The sequence below is a fragment of the Acinonyx jubatus genome, chromosome D1, assembly GCF_027475565.1.
Source record: "Acinonyx jubatus isolate Ajub_Pintada_27869175 chromosome D1, VMU_Ajub_asm_v1.0, whole genome shotgun sequence".
NCBI lineage: Eukaryota > Metazoa > Chordata > Mammalia > Carnivora > Felidae > Acinonyx > Acinonyx jubatus.
Window position 1 is genome coordinate 67,555,507 of NC_069390.1, and position 25,302 is coordinate 67,580,808.

General features: G+C 36.8%; 1 protein-coding gene across 3 annotated transcripts in view; it reads left to right on the plus strand.

Moving 5' to 3' along the window:
• Window positions 1-373: 373 nt before the first annotated feature.
• The window catches only part of HIKESHI (heat shock protein nuclear import factor hikeshi), a 42,356-nt gene continuing 17,427 nt past the window's right edge, over window positions 374-25,302 (plus strand). Inside the window, exons 1-2 of one of the 3 annotated variants that reach the window (XR_008290531.1) lie at window positions 374-603; window positions 4,866-5,103. Coding sequence is in view for 2 of the 3 variants with exons in the window: in XM_053203759.1 (XP_053059734.1) it covers window positions 574-603; window positions 4,866-5,103 (268 nt within the window). In the remaining variant the exon portion in view is untranslated. The remainder of the gene's footprint in view (window positions 604-4,865; window positions 5,104-25,302) is intronic. The other 2 variants (XM_053203759.1, XM_015074902.3) reach the window with 2 other exon arrangements.

The window sequence follows — 25,302 nt, forward strand, 5'->3', positions numbered from 1 at the left end:
GGATTCAAGCTCCAACATTTAGTGCTGTGTAAAGATTAGGGGCTAGCTGGTCACCCTGGGCAATTTCCTGGCATACCAAAAGGGAGACAGTAATACCTACTTCATAAGGTTTTTGCCAGGATCTAGTGAAGTGATTATTGTAAAGCGCAGTGTAATCTCTAAATGTCACACAACACTGAGAAACAACTACCCGCCCGCAGTTCGGGAATTTGGGATCTGGACAATCCTGAAAAACATGCCCTAGAGACGCTCCTCCCGGAAACCGGAAACCGACGCAGGGCCCTCTGGGATTTGTAGTCTTGAACAGGCTCTGGCATGATTTTCTCCCTTAGTTGGGGAGGCTGGTTGTAAGCCCCGGAAGTACTCGTCGCCCGAGGGGCGTGCTGGCTAGGAAGTGGGGTCAGAGGCCGAGCGGGGCAGAAGGCGTTCCTGCCACTGGCCTAGTCGCTATGTAGTGGAGGGGCAGGCGTCGTCCCGCATGTTCTGGAACGTTCTTGGGCTCGACTAGGGCAGGAGCCCCAGGACTTCTAGTTGCCGGCTTCGGGTCCCTGCCGGCTGAGCGGAGTCGCCGCCATGTTTGGCTGCTTGGTGGCAGGGAGGCTGGTGAGGATGGGGCCGGGTGGTATCAGGAAGGGGGCAGGACACCCGAGGGCGAAACCCCGGGAAGGGGAGGGTGCTCCGGTGCAAGAGATGCGGGGAAACCCCCTAAGTGTTCTTTCCAGCTACATATTAGGGTGGAGAGTGGGTGTTGGGGTGTTCGTTCTTTGCCCTCAGCTCTGTTTAGTCATTTAAATAGTAGCCACGTTAGCTACCATTTATCGAGTGTGGATTATCTATATGCTTGGCAATGCACGCCTTTTGTCCCTTTCTCATAATTTCAGCCTTCTAGGTAGCGCTAATTTGGCACTTCACATTTAACCCTCGTAACTCGTGAGATAGTTATCATAATTTCTGTTTTGCAGTTGAGGAACTTAAGCTCAATCGGCAGTTTATTTAAAAAAAAATTTTTTTTTAAACGTTTAACAGGGAGAGACAGAGCATGAATGGGGGATGGTCAGAGAGAGAGGGAGACACAGAATCTGAAACAGATTCCAGGCTCTGAGCTGTCAGCACAGACCCCGACGCGGGGCTCGAACTCACGGACCGAGAGATCATGACCTGAGCTGTAGTCGGATGCCTAACCGACTGAACCGCCCAAGCGCCCCTCAATAGGCAGTTTAAATACACGCCTGAGCTCATAAAATAAGTTAGAGAAAAACCTGGCGTTTGAATCTAGTCTGTAACATACTGTTTCTCAAAGATTAAGGTACCGGGGCAGTGTATATACCTTTTCGGGCCTTTTGGAAGGACCCCAGTAAAAATATGCTTACGGTAATTGGAAGTTGGCTGATAGAAACACCTAAAACTTAAGTGTGAGTCATAGCTGAGGTACCCCAGAAGGGTATGAGCTTCGAAAATCCTTACTGGTCCAAAGAGATAATAACCTGCCTTGCCAGATGATTAGCGTTAAATGAGATCAGCACCTAGAATTGTTCAGGAATAATCTGAGAATAATCAAGAGAATGAACCTTGCTTCCCTTAGAAACCACCCAGAAATCCACTTCAGACTCGACTCCTTTCACCCAGAGTTCTTTTTCTTTCTTTTTTTCTCCCTGCTTAGTTAAATTTTGCAGCCCCTTTGTTGAATTAAAATTTTTACCAACTTTTGATAATTTGTTCTGTACATTAAGAAACCACAAAGATAAATTGGAGATGACTAGCCACAGAAAGTTTATTGTCAGTCTCTTGAATGACTGGGAGTCCACTTTTGGTGATGGTGGTAATTGGTAATATTGGTGAGATAACTTTGGATTGCTCCCTGCTGTTGGCAGGGAAAATGAAAGGACCAGCCTGGGGTGAGTGTGGGACTTGTATGAATGAGTGTCCTTAATGAATGGTATTTAAAATGTGTGTATGTGTTTTGTTTTTATTTATTTTTAAGTAACCTCTCTGTCCAACGTGGGTTTAACTCATGACCCCGAGATGAAGAGTCACATGCTTTAGCAACTAAGCCACGGAGGTGCCCCTGTGTGTGTGTGTGTGTGTGTGTGTGTGTGTGTTTTAAAGAAAAGCACATAGATCCATGTATCTCTCACGTTGTCAACTGATTGAGAAGGACATTTAATTATAGCAATACCTGTGTCTACTTAACCTAACACCTAACCTCTGTAATGGAAATACAGTAGAGGTTTCTTTCTTTCTTAACGTTTATTATTGTTATTATTATTATTTTTTTTTTTTTGAGAGAGAGAAACAGTGGGGGATGGGCAGAGACAGGGAGACAGAATCTGAAACAGGCTCCTGCCTCTGAGCTGTCAGCACAGAGCCAGATATGGGGCTCGAACTCATAAACTTGATCATGACCTGAGCTGAAGTCGGAGGCTTAACTGACTGAGCCACCCAGGTGCCCCTCCAGTAGGGGTTTTTTAAAGATAAGCTTTTTGGGAGGTGTTTGACTCTTAGTTAATCAAAGAACATGTTAATCACAATGAAGGGCAAATAGACCTAGAGACATCCAAAATTTAACTTCATTATTCTCTAACCAGAAACACCCACTTAACCTAAAATTATGAACTCAGTTTCATTCCTTGAAAATTTTTTCTTAACTAAAAGAGTTCTCTTTCCCCTAAGGTCAAGGATTAGTGTGTCATAATACAGATTTACAGAATGGTGCTTGTTAGAGTTGACATTTAACAAATACTTGTTTTGCCTGATGGCTATTTCATGCTTTGTAAATACCATAATTTCATATGTTTTTTTAAGATTATGTGCATGCCAAAAACTGGTGAAATTGAATTTAATACTAATACAGGCAGTTTGTCTTTATATTTATGTTTTTCCTTTGTTTTGTTCTCTGTGTTTAAACTCGACAGTTTTTAATAGGGTTGGAAAACTTCAGAAGAGGAAATCGGAACTTGATTTTAAGAACATTCATGCTTAAAAAAACAAAAACAAAAACAAAATAAAACCAAAACAACAAAAGAACATTCATCCTTCATCTCTTGGGACTAAATTTAGGACAATTCATATTAGATTATTGATAACATGTAACTAAAAATTTTTAAAGTTTCTTTGTAGGAGTAGCTAGGATATTGTAAAAGAAAAAAAGTAGTGGCACCTGAGTGGCTCAGTCGGTTAAGTGTCAGACTTTGGCTCAGGTCATGATCTGGTGGTTTGTGGGTTCGAGCCCTCTCAGGCTTTGTGCTGACAGCTCAGAGCCTAGAGCCTGCTGCAGGTTCTGTGTCTCCTCTCTCTCTCTCTGCCCCTCCAGCCCCCCCCCCCCCAAATAAGTTAACATCTTAAAAAATTAAAAGAAAAAATAAGCATTTTTGTAACAGCAAATACTAGCAAAGGAAAAGAAGTTACATTCTGGGTAATAAGAATTGACCATTAAGAGTCTTAAAAATACTGGTAGTGATTCAGATTTGGTGTTTTGGTCAATAGAGTCAATGGCCATAGCAATTAAAAAGAAAACGAAAAAACGTTGTATCATGTTAACTCTTGACGCCTATCGACCTGAGTGCCCTAGAATTACTACTTTTTGCTGATGGATGTGATATGGCAATTACCAATAATTTTTTTGAAGTCGATAAAAGAATTTTCTCTGTGGAAGTAGATTTCTCAAACTTCAAAATAAGATAAGATCTCATTCTAGAAACTGACATTCAATTCTAGAACAGAAAGTTAGATTATGAAATGAGTCAAGAGGAAACTTTTACAGGTTCCCACTTAGCACATTCGAGGTAGAATTTTTGCATTTTATGTACAGTTGATTTTCGTTGTTCACAATAATTAGGTTCTGTGAAGTCATTGTGAACATTGATTTGGTAAATAATGAATTGTTTCCCCTAGGGGAAATACAGGGTTAGGTTTCTTTGAGCCTCTGATGACAGTTTTTATCAACTTATCATTACATAACTTTGTTTTTTGTATGTTTCTGTTTAAAGGCATGTTATTTAATATGTGTTGTTGATTCATTAACATTGAACTTAACAGCCAGTAACACCATAACTCATTTCTGAATGAAACTTATGTAACATATTTTCTAAATAAGGCACATAACAACCTTTTTGGACTTAGGAATACCAGCCAGCATTTCAGTGTGGCCATTTTAAATATCAGAATCACCAACAAAAAGCAGAAAATACAAACATGGCAGTAAATTGATTGTGAAAAGGACACTCGTTTACAGTATGAGAGCTGAAACAAGAAGGCACAGCTAACTTTTTTCCACTTCAGCTGGGAACATGTGCATTAGGCAACTCAGAATTTTTGCTGCTCTGCCCATTAACATGTCCATGAATGACCACCATAGGGTGATGAATATTGGTTTTGTGCTTGGAAATAAATTTTAGTGAGTAGACAAATTCGCAAATATGGAATCTGCAAATAATGAGGATTAACTAATTCCTTCTGGATTGCTTACCCATTTTAATTTCCTGAAGTTCTTTACCTTTATACTAGAGGATAAGGCTTTGGTGGTGTGGTATTTTGAACAGCCTTTCATTTCTGTAACATACTGAAGCTATAGTAATTTACTTGTGTAAGTAAATTCCTTTCAGGGCACTTCAGAAAGAATTTAGTTATGTTTTTTAAAGGTTACACTCATTACATGATCATTTTAAGGCTGAATATGTATATATTTGGATTTTCTTTTTAAATTTAACACTTTGGTATATTTGGAAATTCCGTATAGACTATCAGATTAACCTGAGGTTATACTGGGTATAATGTCTATAATTCCTTGTACTTGGTAACAAGCAATACTGTAAGTGTTCTAGAAACTCCTCAAACTATTGAACTAAGATGAGTTTCTTATTTTCTAGGTGCAAACAGCTGCACAGCAAGTGGCAGAGGATAAATTTGTTTTTGACTTGCCTGATTATGAAAGTATCAACCATGTTGTGGTTTTTATGCTGGGAACAATCCCGTTTCCTGAGGGAATGGGAGGATCTGTCTACTTTTCCTACCCTGATTCAAATGGGATGCCTGTATGGCAACTCCTAGGATTTGTCACAAATGGGAAACCAAGTGCCATCTTCAAAATTTCAGGTCTTAAATCTGGTAAGAATAATATTAAAATAATTTCGTAATTAAGCTGTTTTCTTAATAGCATGACATAGGATATGGCTCTTTTTTTTTTTTTTTCATTATGTTTTTCTGGTTGCTAAAGTGGTATATTATTTTTAAAAATTCAGATGATACCCAGAACATTTGGAAAGTAAAAAGCAAAGGACCTCTTTCTTGGCTCTTCACATTTCCATCCTCTGTCCCAGGAGAGAACAACTCACTGTTGTTACCTTTGTATGGTATATACTTTTGTAAAGGGATTTTATTGGGTGTTTTAATAAATAATGACAAGGCATCTCAGAATTTGTGATATGCATCTGTGTTTTAAATAGACAAAGCAAGTAGACGTGTTTATGAAATAAAATGAGAGTTCTCTTTTTTTTAAATGAAGATTTTTGAACTTTTAGATTTGATTACCCTCCAGTGTTTTTCTCTTGGTTGTACTGACATTGCAGGTGTCAGAACTTACAGGGGCATAATCCTTGCTTTGATGCTTTGAAGTATTTTGGAGAAATGTGAGAACAAAACTAGATTAGGTGCTATTTACTGCCACTGAATCTCCGGTTCCCTTGAAAATCTAGATGAAAACAGACATGAAAATTCTTAGTACATTCTTCTGTCTATTGAGTCCAAGGAAAAATTATATTTAGGCAATATATTTATATATTTAACAAACATTTGGGTATATACTATTAAGATTTAAAGATAATGATTAAGTTCTTGGTGGAGATGACTCATATTCTTATAAAGGAAGATAGTTTTGTAGACCAGTAATTAGAAGGGTGCAGTGTAATAGTGGATGTTTTTACAACGTGCTGAGAGAGAATATACAGGGGAGCAATTAACTCTCAAGTGGATTGGGGAAGGTTTCCAGGAGGAGGTGATATTGGGACTCTTGGGAGGAGAAGAAGTTTGTTAGGCCTGTGGGAGGCCTATTGGACATTCTCTTCTAGGTGGAGATAATGTGTGTATAATGGAGAAATTTTGAAAGCGTGGTGTGCACAAAATGGTACAAGGGTAGGATAGGCAGGCATGGATCAAGAAAAGCTTTATGTATCATACTGACTCATTTGAATTTAATAGATTAGCAATTTTAAATGGACTTAGAACACAGGCCTATTTGGTAGTATTAAAAAAATATGTGTGACATAATGTAAATACTCAAAAGTTTACATGTACTCTGAAGCCTATCCATTTTCCCTCCCCATAAAGAACTGCTCCAGGGACGCCTGGGTGTCTCAGTCAGCGTCTGACTCTTGATTTTGGCTTAGGTCATGATCCCAGGGTCGTGGGATTGAGCCCCATGTTGGGCTCCATACTGAGAGTGGAGCCTGCTTAAGATATTCTCTCTCTTTCTCTCTCTTTCTCTTTCTTCCTCCCTCCTCCCTTCTTCCCCTCCACCCTGCTTGCTCTTATCTCTCTCTAAGGTAAAATGGGGGGAAAAAAAAAAGACCTGCTCCTATAGATATAGAGGAGCCGGTAAACAATTTTGGGTAGGAGAGGTGATATGATCAGGTTTTGTTTTTAGCCTGGGGGCTGTGTAAAGAATGAACTGGAGCAGGTCTGGACAGATAATGGACAGTTAAGTGCTGTTATTTTATGTAGTTGGAATTCTACAAGAAGCAGTGGGAGAAAGAGAAAGAAACAGAAGGTAACAATATTTAAAGCTAAATTCTGTTTAGAATTAATGATAAATACTTATCTCTAGATTTAAGAAGCAGGACAAAATCCCTACAGTCCTTCTCAACTGGGGTTCCATGAGATAATTATGCTAAATCCTAAGACAGTGGTTCTTAAAGCATGATTACCTGACCAGCAGAATCAGCATTAGCATTAGCATCACCTGGGAGCTTGTTAGAAATGCAGATTCATGGCAGGACCCCAGACCTACTGTGTCAGAAACTGTGGGTGAAGTCCAGTAGTTTATAGTTAAATAAGTTCCCCAGGTGTTTTGTATGCTACAGTTTGAGAACACTAATGTCTCATACATTTAGTATGGATTTAGTTCTGAATAGTCTTAGGGAGAATTAAGAAAATAGTCATTCTCAAATCACTTTTTCTCTTTTATGTGACTGTGCCTAAAAATAAATGAACAATCTGTAAGTAGAAGGAATATGAATGGACAATTCAGTACATCCTCATGAAATTTCTGGGCCTTTACTGGAAAGAGAAAGTAATAAAGGCACCAGAGAGAAAAGATAAGTTATTTGTAACTGGATGGCAGTTAGTTTAGCAGACTTATCATGAGTGAATAGAGGCCAAAACTAATAGATTAATATCTTTGAAGTGCCAAGGAAACATAAACTAATTCTCAAAACTTTAAAGTAATGAAGAAATAAATATATTGAGTTGGAAGTGGAGAGTTTACTACTCATAAACTATTACTGAAAGAACTATTGAAGTACTTGTACTTTATAGGAGAAAATTGAACCCACAATGTAGAAGAGCATGCAAGAGGCAAAGTTAAAGATTGGTAAACATGTAGACTAATCTGGCAATGTGATTGTATAAAACAACACAATAAATAACTTAAATGCACAAGAATTAAATACCGTACTAGAAAATAATGCATAAGACGGGAAGGGTAGTAATCTGAGTTAAAGCTTTCTGAGTTCTTACTGTTTAGAAGGGATAATAGTATTGATTCTACTTTCAGATAATCCTGTTAAAATTTAAGGAAAAGTTAAAAAGTAAAAGCGTACTATATTAAAAACAAAATAAGATGGATGAAAATAATTTCAATTATGTCAATTATCAAAACAAATGTAAACAGGGGCGCCTGGGTGGCTTGTCGGTTAAGTGTCAGACTTCTGCTGAGGTCATGATCTCACAGTTCGTGGGTTCGGGCCCCGCATTGGGCTCTGTGCTGACAGCTCAGAGCCTGGAGCCTGCTTCAGATTCTGTGTCTCCCTCTCTCTCTGCCCTTCCCCACTCACACTCTGTCTCTCTCTCCCTCTCAAAAGTAAATAAAACATTAAAAAAATTAAAAAAAAAAAAGAAATGTAAACAGAATACACTTGCCAGAGAAAACATGGAGGCTCCAGGATGGAATTTTTTTTTTTTTAATTTATTTTTTAAATTTACATCCAAGTTAGTTAGCATATAATTCAACAATGATTTCAGGAGTAGATTCATTAATGCCCCTTACCTATTTAGCCCATCCCCCCTCCTACAACACCTCTAGTAACCCTCTGTTTGTTCTCCATATTTAAGAGTCTCTTATGTTTTGTCCCCTTCCCTGTTTTTATATTATTTTTGCTTCCAGGATGGGATTTTTTTAAAAAAGCTGCAAACAAGTAATTATGTTGCTGCTTATGAGGAATGGATCTAAAACACCTTAACACAAGGAACCAAAAAAAAAAAGTCACAATTATATTAATTTTAAGAAAAATTAGACTAAGACAAAAGCATTATCAGGGTTTAGAAGAAGATTCATTAAGAATGAGAGACTTCATTAGGAAAACTAAAATATTTTTAGGAAAAGATAAGTCATGTATTTGTATATGTAACTTCAATATATATTTTAAAATTGACATTTATTTATTTACTTATTTTTTAAGTTTACGATTATTTTTAGTAATCTCTACACCCAATGTGGGGCCCAACTCACAACCCAGAGATCAAGAGTTGCATGCTCTTGGGCACCTGGGTGGCTCAGTTGGTTGATTGGCTGACTTCAGCTCAGGTCATGATCTTGCGGTCTGTGAGTCGAGCCCCACGTTGGGCTCTGTGCTGTCAGTTCAGAGCCTGGAGCCTGCTTCAGATTCTGTGTCTCCCTCTCTTTCTGCTCCTGCCCCACTTGTGCTGTATCTCTGTCTCTCAAAAAATGAATAAACGTTAAAAAAAAAAAAAAAAAAAGAAAAAAGAGTTGCATGCTCTTCTGACTGAGCCAACCAGGTGCCCCTAAGAAATTGACATTTAGAATGATAAATGGTATTAATATTTTATTTAACCTCTCGATAATTAATACATCAAGTAAATAAAATATTAGTAAAATGGAGGATTTGAATAAAAGATTAACAAGCTTGAGCAAATGACATTTATAGAACCCTGTACCTAATAATTAGATTATACACTTAAAAAATTTTTTTTAAGTGTTTATTAATTTTGGAGAGAGACAGAGACAGAATGCAAGTGAAGTAGGGTACAGAGAGAGAGGGAGACACAGAATCTGAGGCAGGCTCCAGGTCTGAACTGTCAGCCCATAGCTCGACCTCAGGACCTCAGGAACCATGAGATCGTGACCTGAGCCAAAGTTGGACACTTAACTGACTGAGCCACCCAGGCACCCCAGATCATGTACATTTTTAAGTACAGAGAACATTTATGACATTTGACTACATACCAAGTCATGAAGCAAGATGCAATAAATGGCAGATAATCGGTATGTAGCCTATAATGCAACGTAATTATAAATCAAAGGATAAAACATTGTTAGGTTTTGAAATCTTCCCTTTTGCATGTAGCTGTCAAGGCCCAGATGGTTTTACAAAGTTCAGTTAAACCATTATGAAACAAATTGTTCATCTTATATAAGCTTTCAGAGAATAGAAAGAGATGGTCACCCAGGTTGTATACATATTTTATTAATGTTTATTTATTTTGAGAGAAAGCAAGCTGGAGAGAGAGATTGTGAGGGAGGGGCAGAGAGAGAGGGAGGAAGAATCCTAAACAGACTACGCTGTCAGCACATAGCCCCACCCGGGGCTCGATCCCACAAACTGTGAGGTCATGACCTGAGCTGAAATCAAGAGTTGGATGCTTAACTGAGCCACCCAGGCACCCACCCAGCTTATATTTTTAAGCTGGTACAATCTTAATACCAAAAAGGACAAGGACAGTATGAAAGAGGAAATTTGGCCTCTGTCAATTTTATTTATTTAGGATTTTTATATCAATGTATATAAAATAGTTACAAAATGAATTCAACAAGATATCTTTTCTTACTTTTCATGGTAGAATATTAAAGTGTATACAAAAGTAGACCAGATGGAACACTGAACCTCTCTGTACTCATCACTCAATTTCAAAAATGACCAATTCATGGACATTGTTATTTCTTTTATATTCCCACTCACTTCTCCCTTGTATTATTTGGAAGCAGATTCCAGAATCGTAACATGTAGTCCATAAATATATTTGTATGTGTCTTTAAAAGAGGTCTTTCGGGGCGCCTGGGTGGCGCAGTCGGTTAAGCGTCCGACTTCAGCCAGGTCACGATCTCGCGGTCCGTGAGTTCGAGCCCCGCGTCAGGCTCTGGGCTGATGGCCCAGAGCCTGGAGCCTGTTTCCAATTCTGTGTCTCCCTCTCTCTCTGCCCCTCCCCCGTTCATGCTCTGTCTCTCTCTGTCCCAAAAAAAATAAATAAACGTTGAAAAAAAAAATTAAAACAAAAAAAGAGGTCTTTCTTTCTCTTGCTTTTTAAAACAGAACCATAATGTTGCTATCATGTCTAAAAACAAAGGATAATTCCTTAATATGGAATTCAGTGTCTAGTGTTAAGATTTTCAGTGATTTCAGAAGCTTTTTGTTCATATATTTTAAAGTTGTAAATACTTTCAATCAACCTTGTATATTGCAACTGGTTGATCTCTCAAGTATCTTTTATAAAAATTACAGGTTCAGTGTATTTTCTGTTCTCGATTTCCCGTAAATTAGTTGGATTTAGAGATTTGATCAGACTTCATTTGAGATTATTTAAAAAAAATTGTTGGTAGGATTATTACAGGTGATAGTATGTTCTTTGATCAGGAAGCAAGTAAAACTTTGGATTGCAAGTAACTTTTTCTATGAGTGTTCTGCAAGATGAGCAAACATTTCTAATAAATTTTAACTGAATAAAGGAGCAATGTTTTGGAATATGAGTAGTACATGATGCCGAACATCACGTGATCACAACTGAGCCAATAGTTCTTGAAATTCTCTTTGATATACAAGTGCTTTGGATTACAAGCATGTTTCCAACGAATTATCTTCACAAACCAAGGTTTTATTATACATGGTTATCTCTTTTTGTAAAATTAACATCCATAAATATGCAGTGCCTACATTTGTTAATTCAGTGGGGGTTCAAAATCATCATATTCTAATTCTGTTACTTCATTTATTAGCTATAAAGAGACTCTTGAATATCTACTGTTTGGTTACCCAGAGGTAGAGTCATTATAGGAAGGGCATAATAAATGCTTGCCTTTCCTTTTCATATATTAGTGTTCAAAAAATGAGTTGATTTCCTAACATCCTCCAAAAGTAGTAAGCTTTTTTTTAAAGATTGTAAAATCATGGAGATATGTGGTATATATTTATTTATATTGTATGTGTTCTAACCATTGGCATACCTCAGGATCCACTGAACCTAATTTTAATTTTTCTTTAAAGATTTTATTTTTTAAAAATAATCTCTACTCCCAACATGGGGCTCAAATTTGAAACCCTAAGATCAAGCATTGCATGCTCCATTGACTGAGCCACCTAAGTACCCACTAATTTTAATTTTTCATTTTCTTTTTTAGGCAGTTACTGATCTTTCATGATTTTTACCCTTTCTTAAGAAATCTTCCAAAGAAAAGGGGCACCTGCGTGGCTTAGTTGGTTAAGCGTCTGACTCTTTGGCTCAGGTCACGATCTCATGGTTCATAAGATTGAGCCCCATGTCAAGTTCTGTGCTGATAGCGCAGAGTCTGCTTGGGATTCTCTCTTTCTCTTTCTGCCCATCCCCTGCTTGCGCTCTCCCTTTCTCTCTCTAAATAAATAAATAAACATTTGAAATAAAAAATACAAACTCTGGGGCGCCTGGGTGGTTCAGTCGTTTAAGCGTCTGACTTCGGCTCAGGTCATGATCTCATGGCTTGTGACTTCGAGCCTGGCCTCGGACTCTGTGCTGACAGCTCAGAGCCTGGAGCCTCTTCAGATTCTGTGTCTTTCTCTCTCTGTCTCTCTGCCCCTCCCCTGCTCACACTCTGTCTCTCTCTGTCTCTCAAAAATAAACATTAAAAAAAAAATCTTCCCAAGAACAAAAAACTTACTTTTTATTAATAATTTTAATAATTTGTTGAGATATAATTGACATACAATAAATTGCACATTTTTAAAGGGTGCATTTTGATAAATTTTGAAGTATGTATATATACTTGTGAAACACCACACTCAAGATAATAAGCATATCACCCCCAGAAGTTACCTAGTGCTCCTTTGTAATCCCTCCTTTTATTTTGTCTCCTAGCCTAGGCAACTACTGATCTTTGTTTCACTATAAAATAGTTTGCATTTTCTAGAGTTTTATATGAATGAAAGCATACAATATGTATGCTTTTTTGCCTGGCTTCTTTGACTTATCTGAGTTATTTTTAGAACCATCCATGTTGTAGTATGTATCAACTCATTTCTTTTTATTTCTAGGTTGTATTCCATTGTATGGATGTATGACTATTTGTTCATCCTTTTACCTGTTGATGGATATTTGGATTGTTTAGGGGTTTTGACTCAAAAAATAAAACATATAAACATTTGTATACAAGGTTTTTGTATGCACACATGCTCTCCTTTCTTTTGGGTAAATATCTAGGAGAGGAATGGCTGGATTGTATGGTATTTGTATGTTTAACTTTTTGAGAATTTGCCAAACTTGGGGCACCTGGGTGTCTCAGTTGGTTAAGCATCCAACTTTGGCTCAGGTCATGATCTCAGGGTTTGTAGGTTTGAGCCTCACTTCAGGCTTTGTGCTGACAGCTCAGAGCCAGGAGCCTGCTTCAGATTCTTTGTCTTCTCTCTCTGCCTCTCCCCCCTTGCACTCTTACTTTCTCTCAAAAATAAGTAAACATTAAAAAAAATTTTTTTTTAAACTGCCAAACTATTTTCCAACATGGTTGTTCCATTTTACATTCAACCAGCAGTGTATGAAAGTTCTAGTTTCTCTACATCCTTGTCAATGTTTGGTTCGGTTCACCTATTCTAATCCGTGTGGAGTGGTATACATTGTGATTGATTGATTGATTGATTGATTAGAGAGAAGGTGAGCAGGGCAGAGGGAGATAGAGAATCTCAAGCATGTGGGACACAATCCCATGACCCTGGCATCGTGATCTGAGCCAAAATCAAGAGTTGGCCACTCAACTGACTGAGCCATCCTGGTGCCCATATTGTGTTTTATTTTTTGTTTTTATTAAAAAAATTTTTTTTAATGTTTATTTTTGAGAGAGAGAGACAGAGTGCAAGCAGGAGAGAGGCAGAGAGAGACAGGGAGACACGGAATCTGAAGCAGGCTTTGTGCTCCAAGCTATCAATCAGCACAGACCCCAACATGGGGCTTGAACTCATGGACCATGAGATCATGTCCACATTGTGTTTTAAATTTGCATTTCCCTCATGACTAATGATGCTGACATTTTTTCATATGCTTATTTGCATGTCTTTGTATGTTCCTTGTTGAAGTGTCTATTTTATTAGGTTGTTTTATTAATGAGTTTTGAGAGGTCTATATGTATTCTTGATGCAAGTTCTTTATAAGATATGTGATTTGAAAATGTTTTTTCCCAGTCTTTGGCTTGTCTTTTCTCTTAACAGTGCCTTTCATAGAGCAGAAGTTTTTAATTTTGATAAAATCAGTTTTTCAGTTTGTTCTTATATGGATTGTGCTTTTAGTATTGAACCTAAGAAATCTTTTCCTAACCTTTTTCCTAACCCAGGGCTACCAAGGTTTTCTCCTTGTTTTTTAGTTTTAGATTTTATATTTATATCTGGGATCAAATTTGAATTAATTTTGTGTTTAGGGCAAGGTATAGATTGAAGTCCATTATATATTTTTTCAGATGGATAGCCAAGTGTTCCAGCACCACTTTGTAAAAAAGACAAAGTAATGGCACATTTTTCTGCATCCATTATCAAGTATGTTCACTTTGATATTTACTTGGGAACTCCCAGAGTGCTCCATTTTAAAGTAAACTATAGACATACATAAATGATTATTTATTTATTTATTTATTTATTTATTTATTTATTTATTTATTTATTTAGAGGGAGGGCACAAGTGAGCGAGCAGCAGAGAGAGAATACCACATGTGGCAGAGAGAGAGAGACAGACAAGTGGGGCTCACCCAGGGCTCATGTTTTACCCGAAGTGGGGCTCATGCTCACTCGGAGCGTGGCTTGTGCTCATGTGAAGTGGGACATGAGTTCTCCCAAAGTGGGTCTCGAGCTTACCCAATATGGGACTCAAACTCAGGAACTGTGAGATCATGACCTGAGCTGAAGTCAGATACTTAACAACTGAGCTACCCAGGCACCCCATAAATAAATATTTGTATATTGATTTTAAAAGACAAGAGGGGTGCCTGGGTGGCTCAGTCAGTTAAATGTCCAACCCTTGATCTCAGCTCAGGTCATGATCTCCCAGTTTGTGAGCTCGAGCCCCATTAGTTTGAGCCCTCCTTTGGCCTACATGCTGACAGCATGGAGGCTGCTTGGGATTCTTTCTCCCTCTCTCTTTGCCCTTCCCCTGCTCGTGCATGCATGCTCTCACTCTCTCAAAATAAATAAACTTTAAAAAAACTAAAGAAAAAGACAAGAAATTAAATAGATACTATTACAGTTTTTCAATTTATTTTATTTTAAATGGTTATTTATTTTGAGAGAAAGCATGCATATAGAGCAGAGGAGGGACAGAGAGAGAGGGAGAGAATCCCAAGCAGGCTCTGCACAGTCAGCACAGAGCCTGACACGGAGCTCAATCTCATGAACCATGAGATCATGACCTGAGGCAAAATCAAGAGTTGGCTGCTTAGCCAACTGAGCCACCCAGGTGCTTCATATTAGAGTTAAAAAAAAAAAAAAAATTGCTAGTTTTAAACATGCTAGAAGATGAGATGGATACTGGTAAATATTTATAGTAATAAGCAGTATAAGAAGAGAAATAGCTAATTGGGGGAAAGAGTGATGATGTTTTTGGTTTGGGTTTGAGGAGCCTGTGTGACACAATAGCAGTGCCTCAAATATAAAATGGTAAGTTTTGTATAGGAATAGGCTAGTAGCCAGCTAACTGCTAACCTTTTGCATAGTTGGAAAGTGCAGGCTTATATTATATGCAGAATTGTATGCATTAAGGTGAATTTTAGCCACCAGCCAGTAGACGAGGACCCATTGTTTGTTTTTGGAGACATACACATTATATTGTCAATTTAATGCATACCTTTATCTCTCTTCTTTTTGCCTCAGCTTTGCCAGCATTTTGTGTTTCTTTTTCATTTTTGATCATCACTTATTCCTTGCAGGACATGCCTTGGGGAATAGTGAAAAATGTTTTTTGTCTATCCCTTTCTCATTGCTTTTGGCTCTCTTTTCCCTTTTCTCTTGTGATCCCCGACAGGTTGAAGGTTGGTGCGCTGGTGGCATTTTGGGGTAATAATAACCTAGACATTTTCTTATTGTGTTATTTAATCGAATTTGGAGAATATTCAGCAATTAGAAATGTGTTAATTCAATTGCTATACTTGGAACAATAATAATAAGTTAGATATATTTTCTGTTGTGGAGTTAGGTAAAATAGTCCTAAAACCTAATCCCAGAGTAAAACCTGATTCAGTAAGGGAAAATGGATTTATTTCCATTATGATAATAGGAGTAGTTCTTTTTTTCTCCTGCCTTTTTAAAAGTAAATGGTTTGTCATTATTTCCATTTTAACATGTATTGATAATTTTATCCATTAAAACAAATTTTCAAAGCAGTATTTATGATGGACAAAGCACAATATTTTATTAAAAATAAAGCAGCTTAAAATGTTTAAAAACTTAGTGCATATCAACATGAAGCAAATGATAAAATGCTGTTAAAATGTTTTGGGTTTTTTTACTAGTAAGTTGTTTGGAAAAGCATTTTTTGGATGTTTAAAGTATTAGAGTTCTTTTTACATAAAAATAAGATGTTATTCATAGTAGGGAATGGTGTATTCTTAAAATAAAAGAATAGGTTGACTTTTTTTTTTTGAAGTTTATTTATTTTGAGAGAGAGAATGAATCCCAAGCAGGCTTCCATGCTGTCAGCACAGAGCCCAATGTGGGGCTTGATTCCACAAACCATGAGATCATGACCTGAGCCGAAATCAAGAATTGGACGCTTAAATGATTGAGCCACGTACCCCAAGAATAGGTGGATTTTTAATAGATCTATATTGTTGAACCTTTGAGATGCCCTATATTCAAGGGTATAGGTTTTATTACATTGGGCATTCTTAGCTAAGTAGCATGGCAGGGTGGGAAAGAGACGTGTTGAAGTACCTCCAGGCAGTTGTGATTGAACTGAAAAGTTATGAAGCTGAATTTGTATGAAAAAAATTTCATTAAAAAAAATGTTTATTTATTTTGAGAGAGAGAAGAGCACGAGCTGGGGGTTGGTGCTGGGGGATGGGTGCAGAGAGAGAGGGAAAGAGAATCCTAAGCAGCCTCTGCACTGTCAGCACAGAGCTTGATGTGGAGCTCAAACTCATGAACTGTTAGATCATGACCTGAGCCAAAATCAAGAGTCGGAGGCTTAACTGATTGATCCACACAGGTGCCCCTCAAAAAATTTCATTTTAAGAAACTTTGGCACTGTGCAGTTTTCTGCTAGATAATGAAAGATTTCTTAACTTTTCACTGAACAGTCCTTGTTGGGGCAGGTTAAGAGAGCTCTGTTGGGAGAATTGCAGTTGATAGGGAGTCTTGAAGCCAGTTACTGTGAGTTTTATTTTGATTGAGAAAAGATTCTTTGTGACTCTTGGGGTCTGAAAGGAGTTATATGGTGAATACATTTTTCTGGAACAATCTGGGGGTGATGGTTAACAAGTAGGATAGGGCTAAACTTGAAAATACATAATGAAGGGTTTGATATTAAGAAACAGAAATAGGGGCGCCTGGGTGGCTCAGTCGGTTAAGCAACTGACTTCGGCTCAGGTCATGATCTCACGGTCTGTGAGTTCGAGCCCCGCGTCGGGCTCTGTGCTGACAGCTCAGAGCCTGGAGCCTGTTTCAGATTCTGTGTCTCCCTCTCTCTGACCCTCCCCCGTTCATGCTCTGTCTCTCTCTGTCTCAAAAATAAATAAACGTTAAAAAAAAAAATTAAAAAAAAAAGAAACAAAAATAATCTTCCCTTCCTCCCTTCATCCCCACCTACGTGGGATATAGAAATCCTAAAAAAAAAAAAAAAAAAAGGCACAAACTTAGGAGATATGATTTGGTGGTTAGAGAATTGGAGAATATGGGAAGTTTCTTTACATGAGTCTCTTGTAATTTTGTCTTTAGATGCTGTCCTTGGTCTTTATAATGTGAAAGAGATATTTAACCAAAAAATTAGTAAAAATTTTGAAATACTGAGAGTTCTATATAAAGAGATTCTTCCCTCTATAAAGAGATTCTTCTCTTTAGTAGAAGTGTATACTAACTTAAATTGGCACATACAAAGGAATATTAACAAAATTAAAACTTGTTTTATGGAACTTATATTAAAAGTATCTATAGGTACTATGGGTCTTTGGCTATACCATGATTTTCTTTTCCTATCTTCATATATTGCTTTGAGGTTCCAGTGACTATTGGCTGTATAATGTGTGATGTAAACTCAAAAGCATTTCCTAGTGTTTTTTCTTCTATTGCTCTTTTTTGGCACCTCCTTCTGTGTCTTTAATCATGCCCCTTATCCCCATTAGCAACTCTGACTGAACAAAATATTTCAGGTTGTAAACAGAAGGCCCCTGGTTAGCAGAAACCAAACACTATAAATCAAACCAAAGCAGAACATCAAATGAAGTAGACGCTGACTTATCTAGGCTGTTCACTCATGTTAGGGGTTGATTCAATATTTACTCCTTTCCCCTTCAAGCTATGTAGATGTCCAGGCTTGAGAGAGCTGCTGCTTTTTTTGATTCCCATTTCACACTGTGCCTCTAACTTCCTTTTTCAGGGACTGTCTTGTATTCTTTTTTTTTTTTATTGAATATTGTACTAATTTTAGGTGTATAAATATTGATTTGAGAGTACTACACAATACTCAGTGCTCACCAAGGTAAGTACAGTTACCATCTGTTAACCATAAAATGTTGCTACATTACTGACTATATTCCCTATGCTATACTTTTCATCTGGAAGCTTCATATGCCAGTAACCCATGTGTCCATCAGTAGATAAATGTATAAAGATGTGTATGTGTACACACACACAGCAGAATAATCAGCTATAAAAAAGAATGAGATCTTGCCATTTGCAATAATATGGATGGACCTAGAGGATGTTATGCTTAGAGAAATAAGGCTGAGAAAGACAAATACCATATGATTTCACTTATATGTGGAATCTTAAAAAAACACACAACTGAACACACACAACAGATTCTTTTTTTCTTAAAATTTTTAAATGTTTATTAATTTTTGAGAGAGAGAGACAGACAGACAGCATGAGTGGGGGAGGGGCAGAGAGAGAGGAAGACACAGAATCTGATGCAGCTCCAGGCTCTGAGCTATCAGCACAGAGCCCAACATGGGGCTTGAACTCATGAACTGTGAGATCATGACTTGAGCTGAAGTCAGGTGCTTAACCGACTGAGCCACCCAGGTGCCCCAACAGATTCTTAAACATAGAGAACAAACTGGTGGTTACAAGACGGGGGGTGGGTGGAGGGATGGACAAAATGGATAAAGGGGATTAAGAGGTACAAACTTCCAGTTATACAATAGGTCATGGAGATGAAAAGTACAGCATAAGGAATCTATTAGTCATTAATTCTATACCATTATTTTCAAGTTGTCTATTTACATTGTGAAAGCTTGGGAAATATACCAGGAATTACTTTAAGTATTTAATACTAAATTATTAATTTATTATTAATTATAATAATTATAGTTGTTTATATACTTGTTTAAATAAAAAAGTTCCTGCTTACGTAATTTAGACTTTGTTGTATTGCTCAACTAATTACTGAAAATCTTCATTCTTAGCATGTATGCGTCAAGTGATGACTGTTTTCAGTTAGGATCTGAGTGTGTGTGTGTGCATGTGTGTGTGTGTGTGTGTGTGTGTGTGTGTGTGTGTGTGAATATTAAAATCACTCCAAGACAGTTTTCAGAGGAAACAAATTAGTAAGCTGAGATAATTTAAAATGGCTTTGTGGAAGATGAGACTGAGTATGTATTTGAAGTATGAATAGGTTTGGATAGGGTGGCAGTAGGAGGATGAGAATTGCATTTGGAAATGATCAAAGTCATAAAGGTAGTAATATGCACTGCACATTCAAATGTCAGTTAGGTGGCAGACTTTGAAGCGTGTCATAATAGGCTCCTATCTGAGAAGCGTCATTGGGGTAAGGTTTTAAAGGTAAAATGGAGCTGTTGTGTGATGGTGTAGCTATATGGGGTTTCAATTTTTTTCTGGTTAGCAAGTGTTTTTAGCAAGAAAGTGATATTTTATATTTTATTGAGTTTTACTTTTACTGTTTACTTTTTTAAATGTTTATTTTTGAAAGAGAGAGCGAGCGAGAACATGAGCAGTGGAGAGGCAAAAAGGGAGGGAGACGGAGGATCTGAAGCAGGTTCTGTGCTATTAGTGGGGGTTGAACCCATGAACCATGAGATGATGACCTGAGCCGAAGTTTGACACTTAACCGACTGAGCCATCCAGGCCCCCTGGATGCACACAAGTGGGGAGACGGGCAGAGAGAGGGAGAATTTTAAGCATGCTCCACACTCAGCGTGGAGCCCAATAGGCCTCTATCTCACAACCCTGAGATCATGACCTGAGCCGAAATCAAGAGTCAGATGCTTAACTGACTGAGGCACCCAGGTGCCCTGAGATTGATACTTTTTTAAATGATGTTTTTGGAAAGTTATTGTCTGAAATGGCTTGGAAAATCTGTTGTGATTAGAGCAAGAGAAACCAGTTAGGAAGATTTTATAATGATTGAAGGATGAAGGAAAGGTAACATATATTGAATATCTGTTTGTATAGTGCATTGAGCTAGGCTTTCACGTGTATTAATTATTTAATCTTTAACAGGAGTCCCTAGAAGGAGGTATTATTAGTGTCTGGTTTTTAAGAGGCTGGATTTCAGAGAAGTTACAATATTTTGCTCAAAGAAGAGAGTCTGTTAATTTTGGGGTATTATGTATAGATCTACCTCTTCGAAACTGTTGAATGTTATATGGCAATAAATACCCTAATTTAATTAAACAATTCCCATTGATGGAAATTTGGGTTGTTTCCAGTGTTTTAAATTGTTTTACTACCAATGCTACAATAAATATTCTTACACATATCTTTGTACATATTTTCTAGCACTGTATTTCTGTAGAAGAAACTCCTAGAAGTTGGAACTGAATTCCTGGATTAAAAAGGCCTTTAAAACAAATGGTGTAGGAAGCCCGGAGAAAGGGTACTGAATGTGGATAATGGATCATGATTTTCATGGCAGTTTTTAGAAAGTCGTAATAAAGGTACAGTGTACTTGGTACTACATAAAAAAAACTAATAGAGCATATCCTTGCCAAGTATAATAACAGAGTAAGCCATGGGGTATTAGACTGACAGGCCTAAAAATAATTTAATCCACTCCTTAATTTTCCTGATGAGAATCTTGAGATTTAGAAAGATTGATTCTCATCAATCTCAGATCTCATCAAAGATGAGTTTTTTAATATTTATTTAAAGGGATGAGGGGAGCCTGGGTGGCTCAGCTGGTTCAGTGTCAACTCTTGATCTCAGCTCTGGTCTTGATCTCAGGGTTGTAAGTTAAACCTCAACTGGGGTTCTGGCCTGGTGTGAAGCCTCCTTAAAAAAATTAAAAAAAAAAGAAGAAATAAAGGGATAAGATGATGACGTGAGTTAAAAGGCTTTCAGAAACATTGATGTAGAGGATATGGTTCCTTATTTTCTACCTGTTTTAAATGATAGTATAGTATTACATTTTGTTGATAAATTATGGTTTGATTTACCTATTTCTTATTAGACATTTTGGCTTTTTTTTTTCTTAAGTCTGAACATCCTTTACATTTCAGTTGTTTTATTGCTATGTATGGAAGTACAACTGATTTTTTTTTTAAGACTTTATTCTTTTTAGAGCAGTTTTAGGTTTACAACAAAATTGAGAGAAGGTACACAGATTTCCCATATATCCTTGTCCCCACACAGACATAGCCTTCCCCATTATCAACATCATTCACCAGAATGATTGTTTTGTTTTGTTTTGACCAAGGATAAACCTCCACTGATACATCATAACCACTCAAAGTCCAGTTTATCTTAGGGTTCACTCTTGTTGTACATTCTATGTATATGGATAAATGTTTAATGATGTATATCTGTAGTTAAAATATTACACAGTATTTTCAGTGTCCTAAAAATCTACCTATTATTCATCTCGCCCATCTCACATTTCCCCTAACCCTGAGTCCTGGGCAACCACTGACTTTTTATTGTCTCTCTGATTTTGCCTTTTCCAGAATGTCATGTATTTGACATCGTACAGTATGTAGCCTTTTCAGATTGATTTTTTTCACTCGATAGCTCATTTCTTTTTAGTGTTGAAAAAGATTCCATTGTCTGGATGTACCACAGTTTATCCATTTACCTAATCAATTATGAATAAAGCTGCTCTAAACATCCATGTGTAGGTTTTTGTCTGCATAGAAATTTCCGTCTCCTGTGGGTAAATACCAAGAAGCGTGATTGCTGGGACTTAGGGTAAGAGTATGTCTAGTTTTATAAGAATCTGTCAAACTGTCTTCCAAAGTGGCTGTGTGTGTTTCCATTCCCACCAGCAAGGAATGAGAGTTTCTGTTGCTCCTCACTGAATAGCATTTCGTTATCACACAACTGATTTTTGTATATTGACTTTGTACCCTAAAGAATGAAGGAAAGAGTAGCATATATTGACCATCTTGTTAAACACCCTTATTCTAGTAGCTACCTACGATGTTTTATGTAGATGATTGTAATGTCTTTGAAAAAGTCTTTTTACATCTTTCTTTCCAAATTGGATGCTTTTTATTTCTTTTTATTGCCTTAGTGCATTGCCCCGGCCTTTGAGTACCATGTTGGATACAGGTAGTAAAGAGAGCGGTGAGGCAAGAAAAATAAAATGCATAACAGTTGTTCTCTCTTTCTGTTTTATGAATGTATAAGATTGATGAATTGTCCCTTTCATTTATATGAAATGCCCTTTATCTCTGGTAATGCTCCTGTCTGAAGTCAGCTTTGTCTAAAATTTATATAGCTTTGTTGGCTTTCTTATGGTTAGTGTTCACGTGCTATATTTTTTCTGCATTTTTACTTTTTTTTTTTTTCTTTTATTGAAGGGAGGCGTGGGGCAGAGGGAGAGAGAATCTTAAGCAGGCTCCATTCTCAGTGCGGAGCCTGACTTGGGTCTGGATCCCCTGACCCTGGGATCACGAACTGAGCTGAAATCAAGAGTTGGATATTCAACCAACTGAGCCACCCAGGCGCCTCTTTCTTGTGAACAGTATTTAGTTAAGTGCTGCTTTTTGAAAACTTGTTCTTCCAATCTCTGCCTTTTAAATGAAATGCTTAGTCCATTAATATTTAACATTATAGATATGCTAGGTTTAAATTTTTACCTTGTTCTTTGGGGTTTTTATGGCCACCTTTTGGATTATTTTAAATCCATATTTCTTTTATTGTTTTTGGTTTTTTGTTTTTTGTTTTCTTTGCAAAGGTGTATTAGATTTTTAGTGTTTCCTCTAGGGATTATAATATGCACTGTTAACTTTTCACAGTGTACTATAAATTAATATTAACAATAAACATTCTGTATTTGACAACTACAAAACTGGATCTTGTCATTTTATAAGGCCTCATCTCTAGTATTACTTTCTACGTCAGCCTACTCAGTGAAATTCTGAATATAATGATAAAAACCATGTGGCAAAAATCACATTTTGTGACTTATTTTGAATTAAAAATATTTATCTCCTATTTTTATCTTCTTCATAACACAATTCAACATTGCAGCTCTGTTTTATTTTATTTTAATTTAATTTTGTCTTACTTTTTTGAGAGAGAGAGAGCATGCAAATGGGGGAGAGGGTCAGAGGAAGAGAGACAGAGAGAAAGGGAGAGAGAATTCACGCTGAGCGTGGAGCCCGATGTGGGGCTTGCTCCCATGACCCTGTGATCATGACCCGTGTCAAAATCAAGAGTCAGATGCGCAACTGACTGAGCCATGCGGGCACCTCAGTATTGCAGGTTTTAAATAGCATGTGAGAGAGAGTCAGATCTGGATAATTGAAGCCTAAAGGTCTGTTGTAAATACTCTGCACATTTTCCTCATTCCTCAGAGTTCAGAATTTTCATAGCTTTCAGAGTTGAATACCAGAGACAAAAGGATTATTTACTCACCTTTGCTTTGGCCGAAGAAGCATTTCATGATCAAGTCCAGGTTGTACTGGGAATTTTTCAGTGGGCTGCATCTTTAATTTTTTTGAATTCTTTTGGGAGATAGGTGGTTTTTCTTTTTCTTTTTTTTTGATGTGTGTATCCTTTCATTAACATAGAAAGTATCTGTAATTTGAAATCCATTTTCCACACATACTTATTTCTTTCTAGTTTCGTATTAATATTGTCTGATCTCACAGTGCTTTTTGAGTTTTTTTTTCAATTATCTTACCTGAATTCTGTAAGTATTGTCTAGTATCATTAAACTGTAAGATGATTAAGAAAACTCAGCATTCATATAGTAGGTCAACTAAGTGCAAGTGTCCCATTTATAATAACTTAAACATCTGTTAAAACCTGTAACAACTGTGAATAATGAGGTGCTATGTAGTGTTCACTTTAAGAAGGTTTGGTTCATCATCTGTAAGGAGCATGAGTACAATATCTTTTAAATAAATGTTTAAAATTTTGATTCTAAATTTGGAAGGTGGAAGCAGTTTCTCTTACTGAAAATATAGAACTGAATATATATTATGTACATTTATGCATACTTAATATGCATATATCTGTCAAAGGTAAATCTTTGTAGAGTTCATATACTATTTGAAGAGTTTGTTTAAACCACATCCACATACTCTTTCATACACACAGAGTTCAACTTAAAACCTTCCTTTTCTCTGTAGGTTAACTATTTGTAAAGTGTTTCACGAGACAATGAGGAAATGGTTCAATGCCTCAGTCAGGGAGAATTCCAGTGACATCTGCAGTGGAGAATTATGTGGAGGATGGGAAACAGAAGAGGCCAAGATTGGAAGAGCAGGTGGGGGAGTAGGACATTAGGTCAGATGTAATAAAAATATACGTGGAACTTTACAAATATTTTTTTTTTGTTTGTAGCACTTTAACATGTGATTGTAATTAATAGAAGAATAAGAAATAGTTGTTTAAATCACCTGTGGTGTAAAGAAGAGGGATCATTTGTTTATCTGAATTAAATAATGGAGTAGAGCTTTGTAGAATGCTCTTATTATGAGAAAAGGTGATATTTTAATATTTTAGACCTTCAGGGTAAATTGGGCACCTTGTAGTGGGATTTTACCTACCTACCTACCTTTCTGTCTTTCTACCCTGGCCTTATTGTATTAGTTTGAAATGAAATTCCAAAAGTATCTGTTCCGATACTTAAAAATTCTTTTTTGCATTAGGGATTTAAAACAAATACTTAAAAATTCTTTTTTGCATTAGGGATTTAAAACAACTTTATTTTGAAATAATTTTAAAATTAGAGAAAAATGACAAGAATAGTACAAAGAATTTCTTACATTCTTCTCCCAACATTTATCAGTTTTGCTACATTTTATCATATAGATCTGGAGATCTATATACATGTGTGTGTGTATTTTCTTTTTTCTTGAAACTTTTGAGAATAAGTTGTAGATATTATGCCCCTTTACTCCTAAATACATCAGAATACAAAAGTATTCTCTTATGTAATCATAGTATAACTATCAAATTCAGAAAATTTAAGATTAATACAATACTCTTGTGTAACATACAGTATACATTAAAGTTTTAACCAATTTTCTTAATAATGCCTTTAGTAACAGGCATTATTGCCTTCATCTAGGATCCAGTTAGGATCATACATTGCATTTAATTGTCTTTAGTCTTCAAACTGGAACAGTTGCTCAGCCTTTCTTTTTCATGACCATGACATTAAAAATAACTGTGAAGAAAGGCTTAGTACCCAAGAGGAATTTTTAAGAAATGTTTTTAAAGTTTATTATAA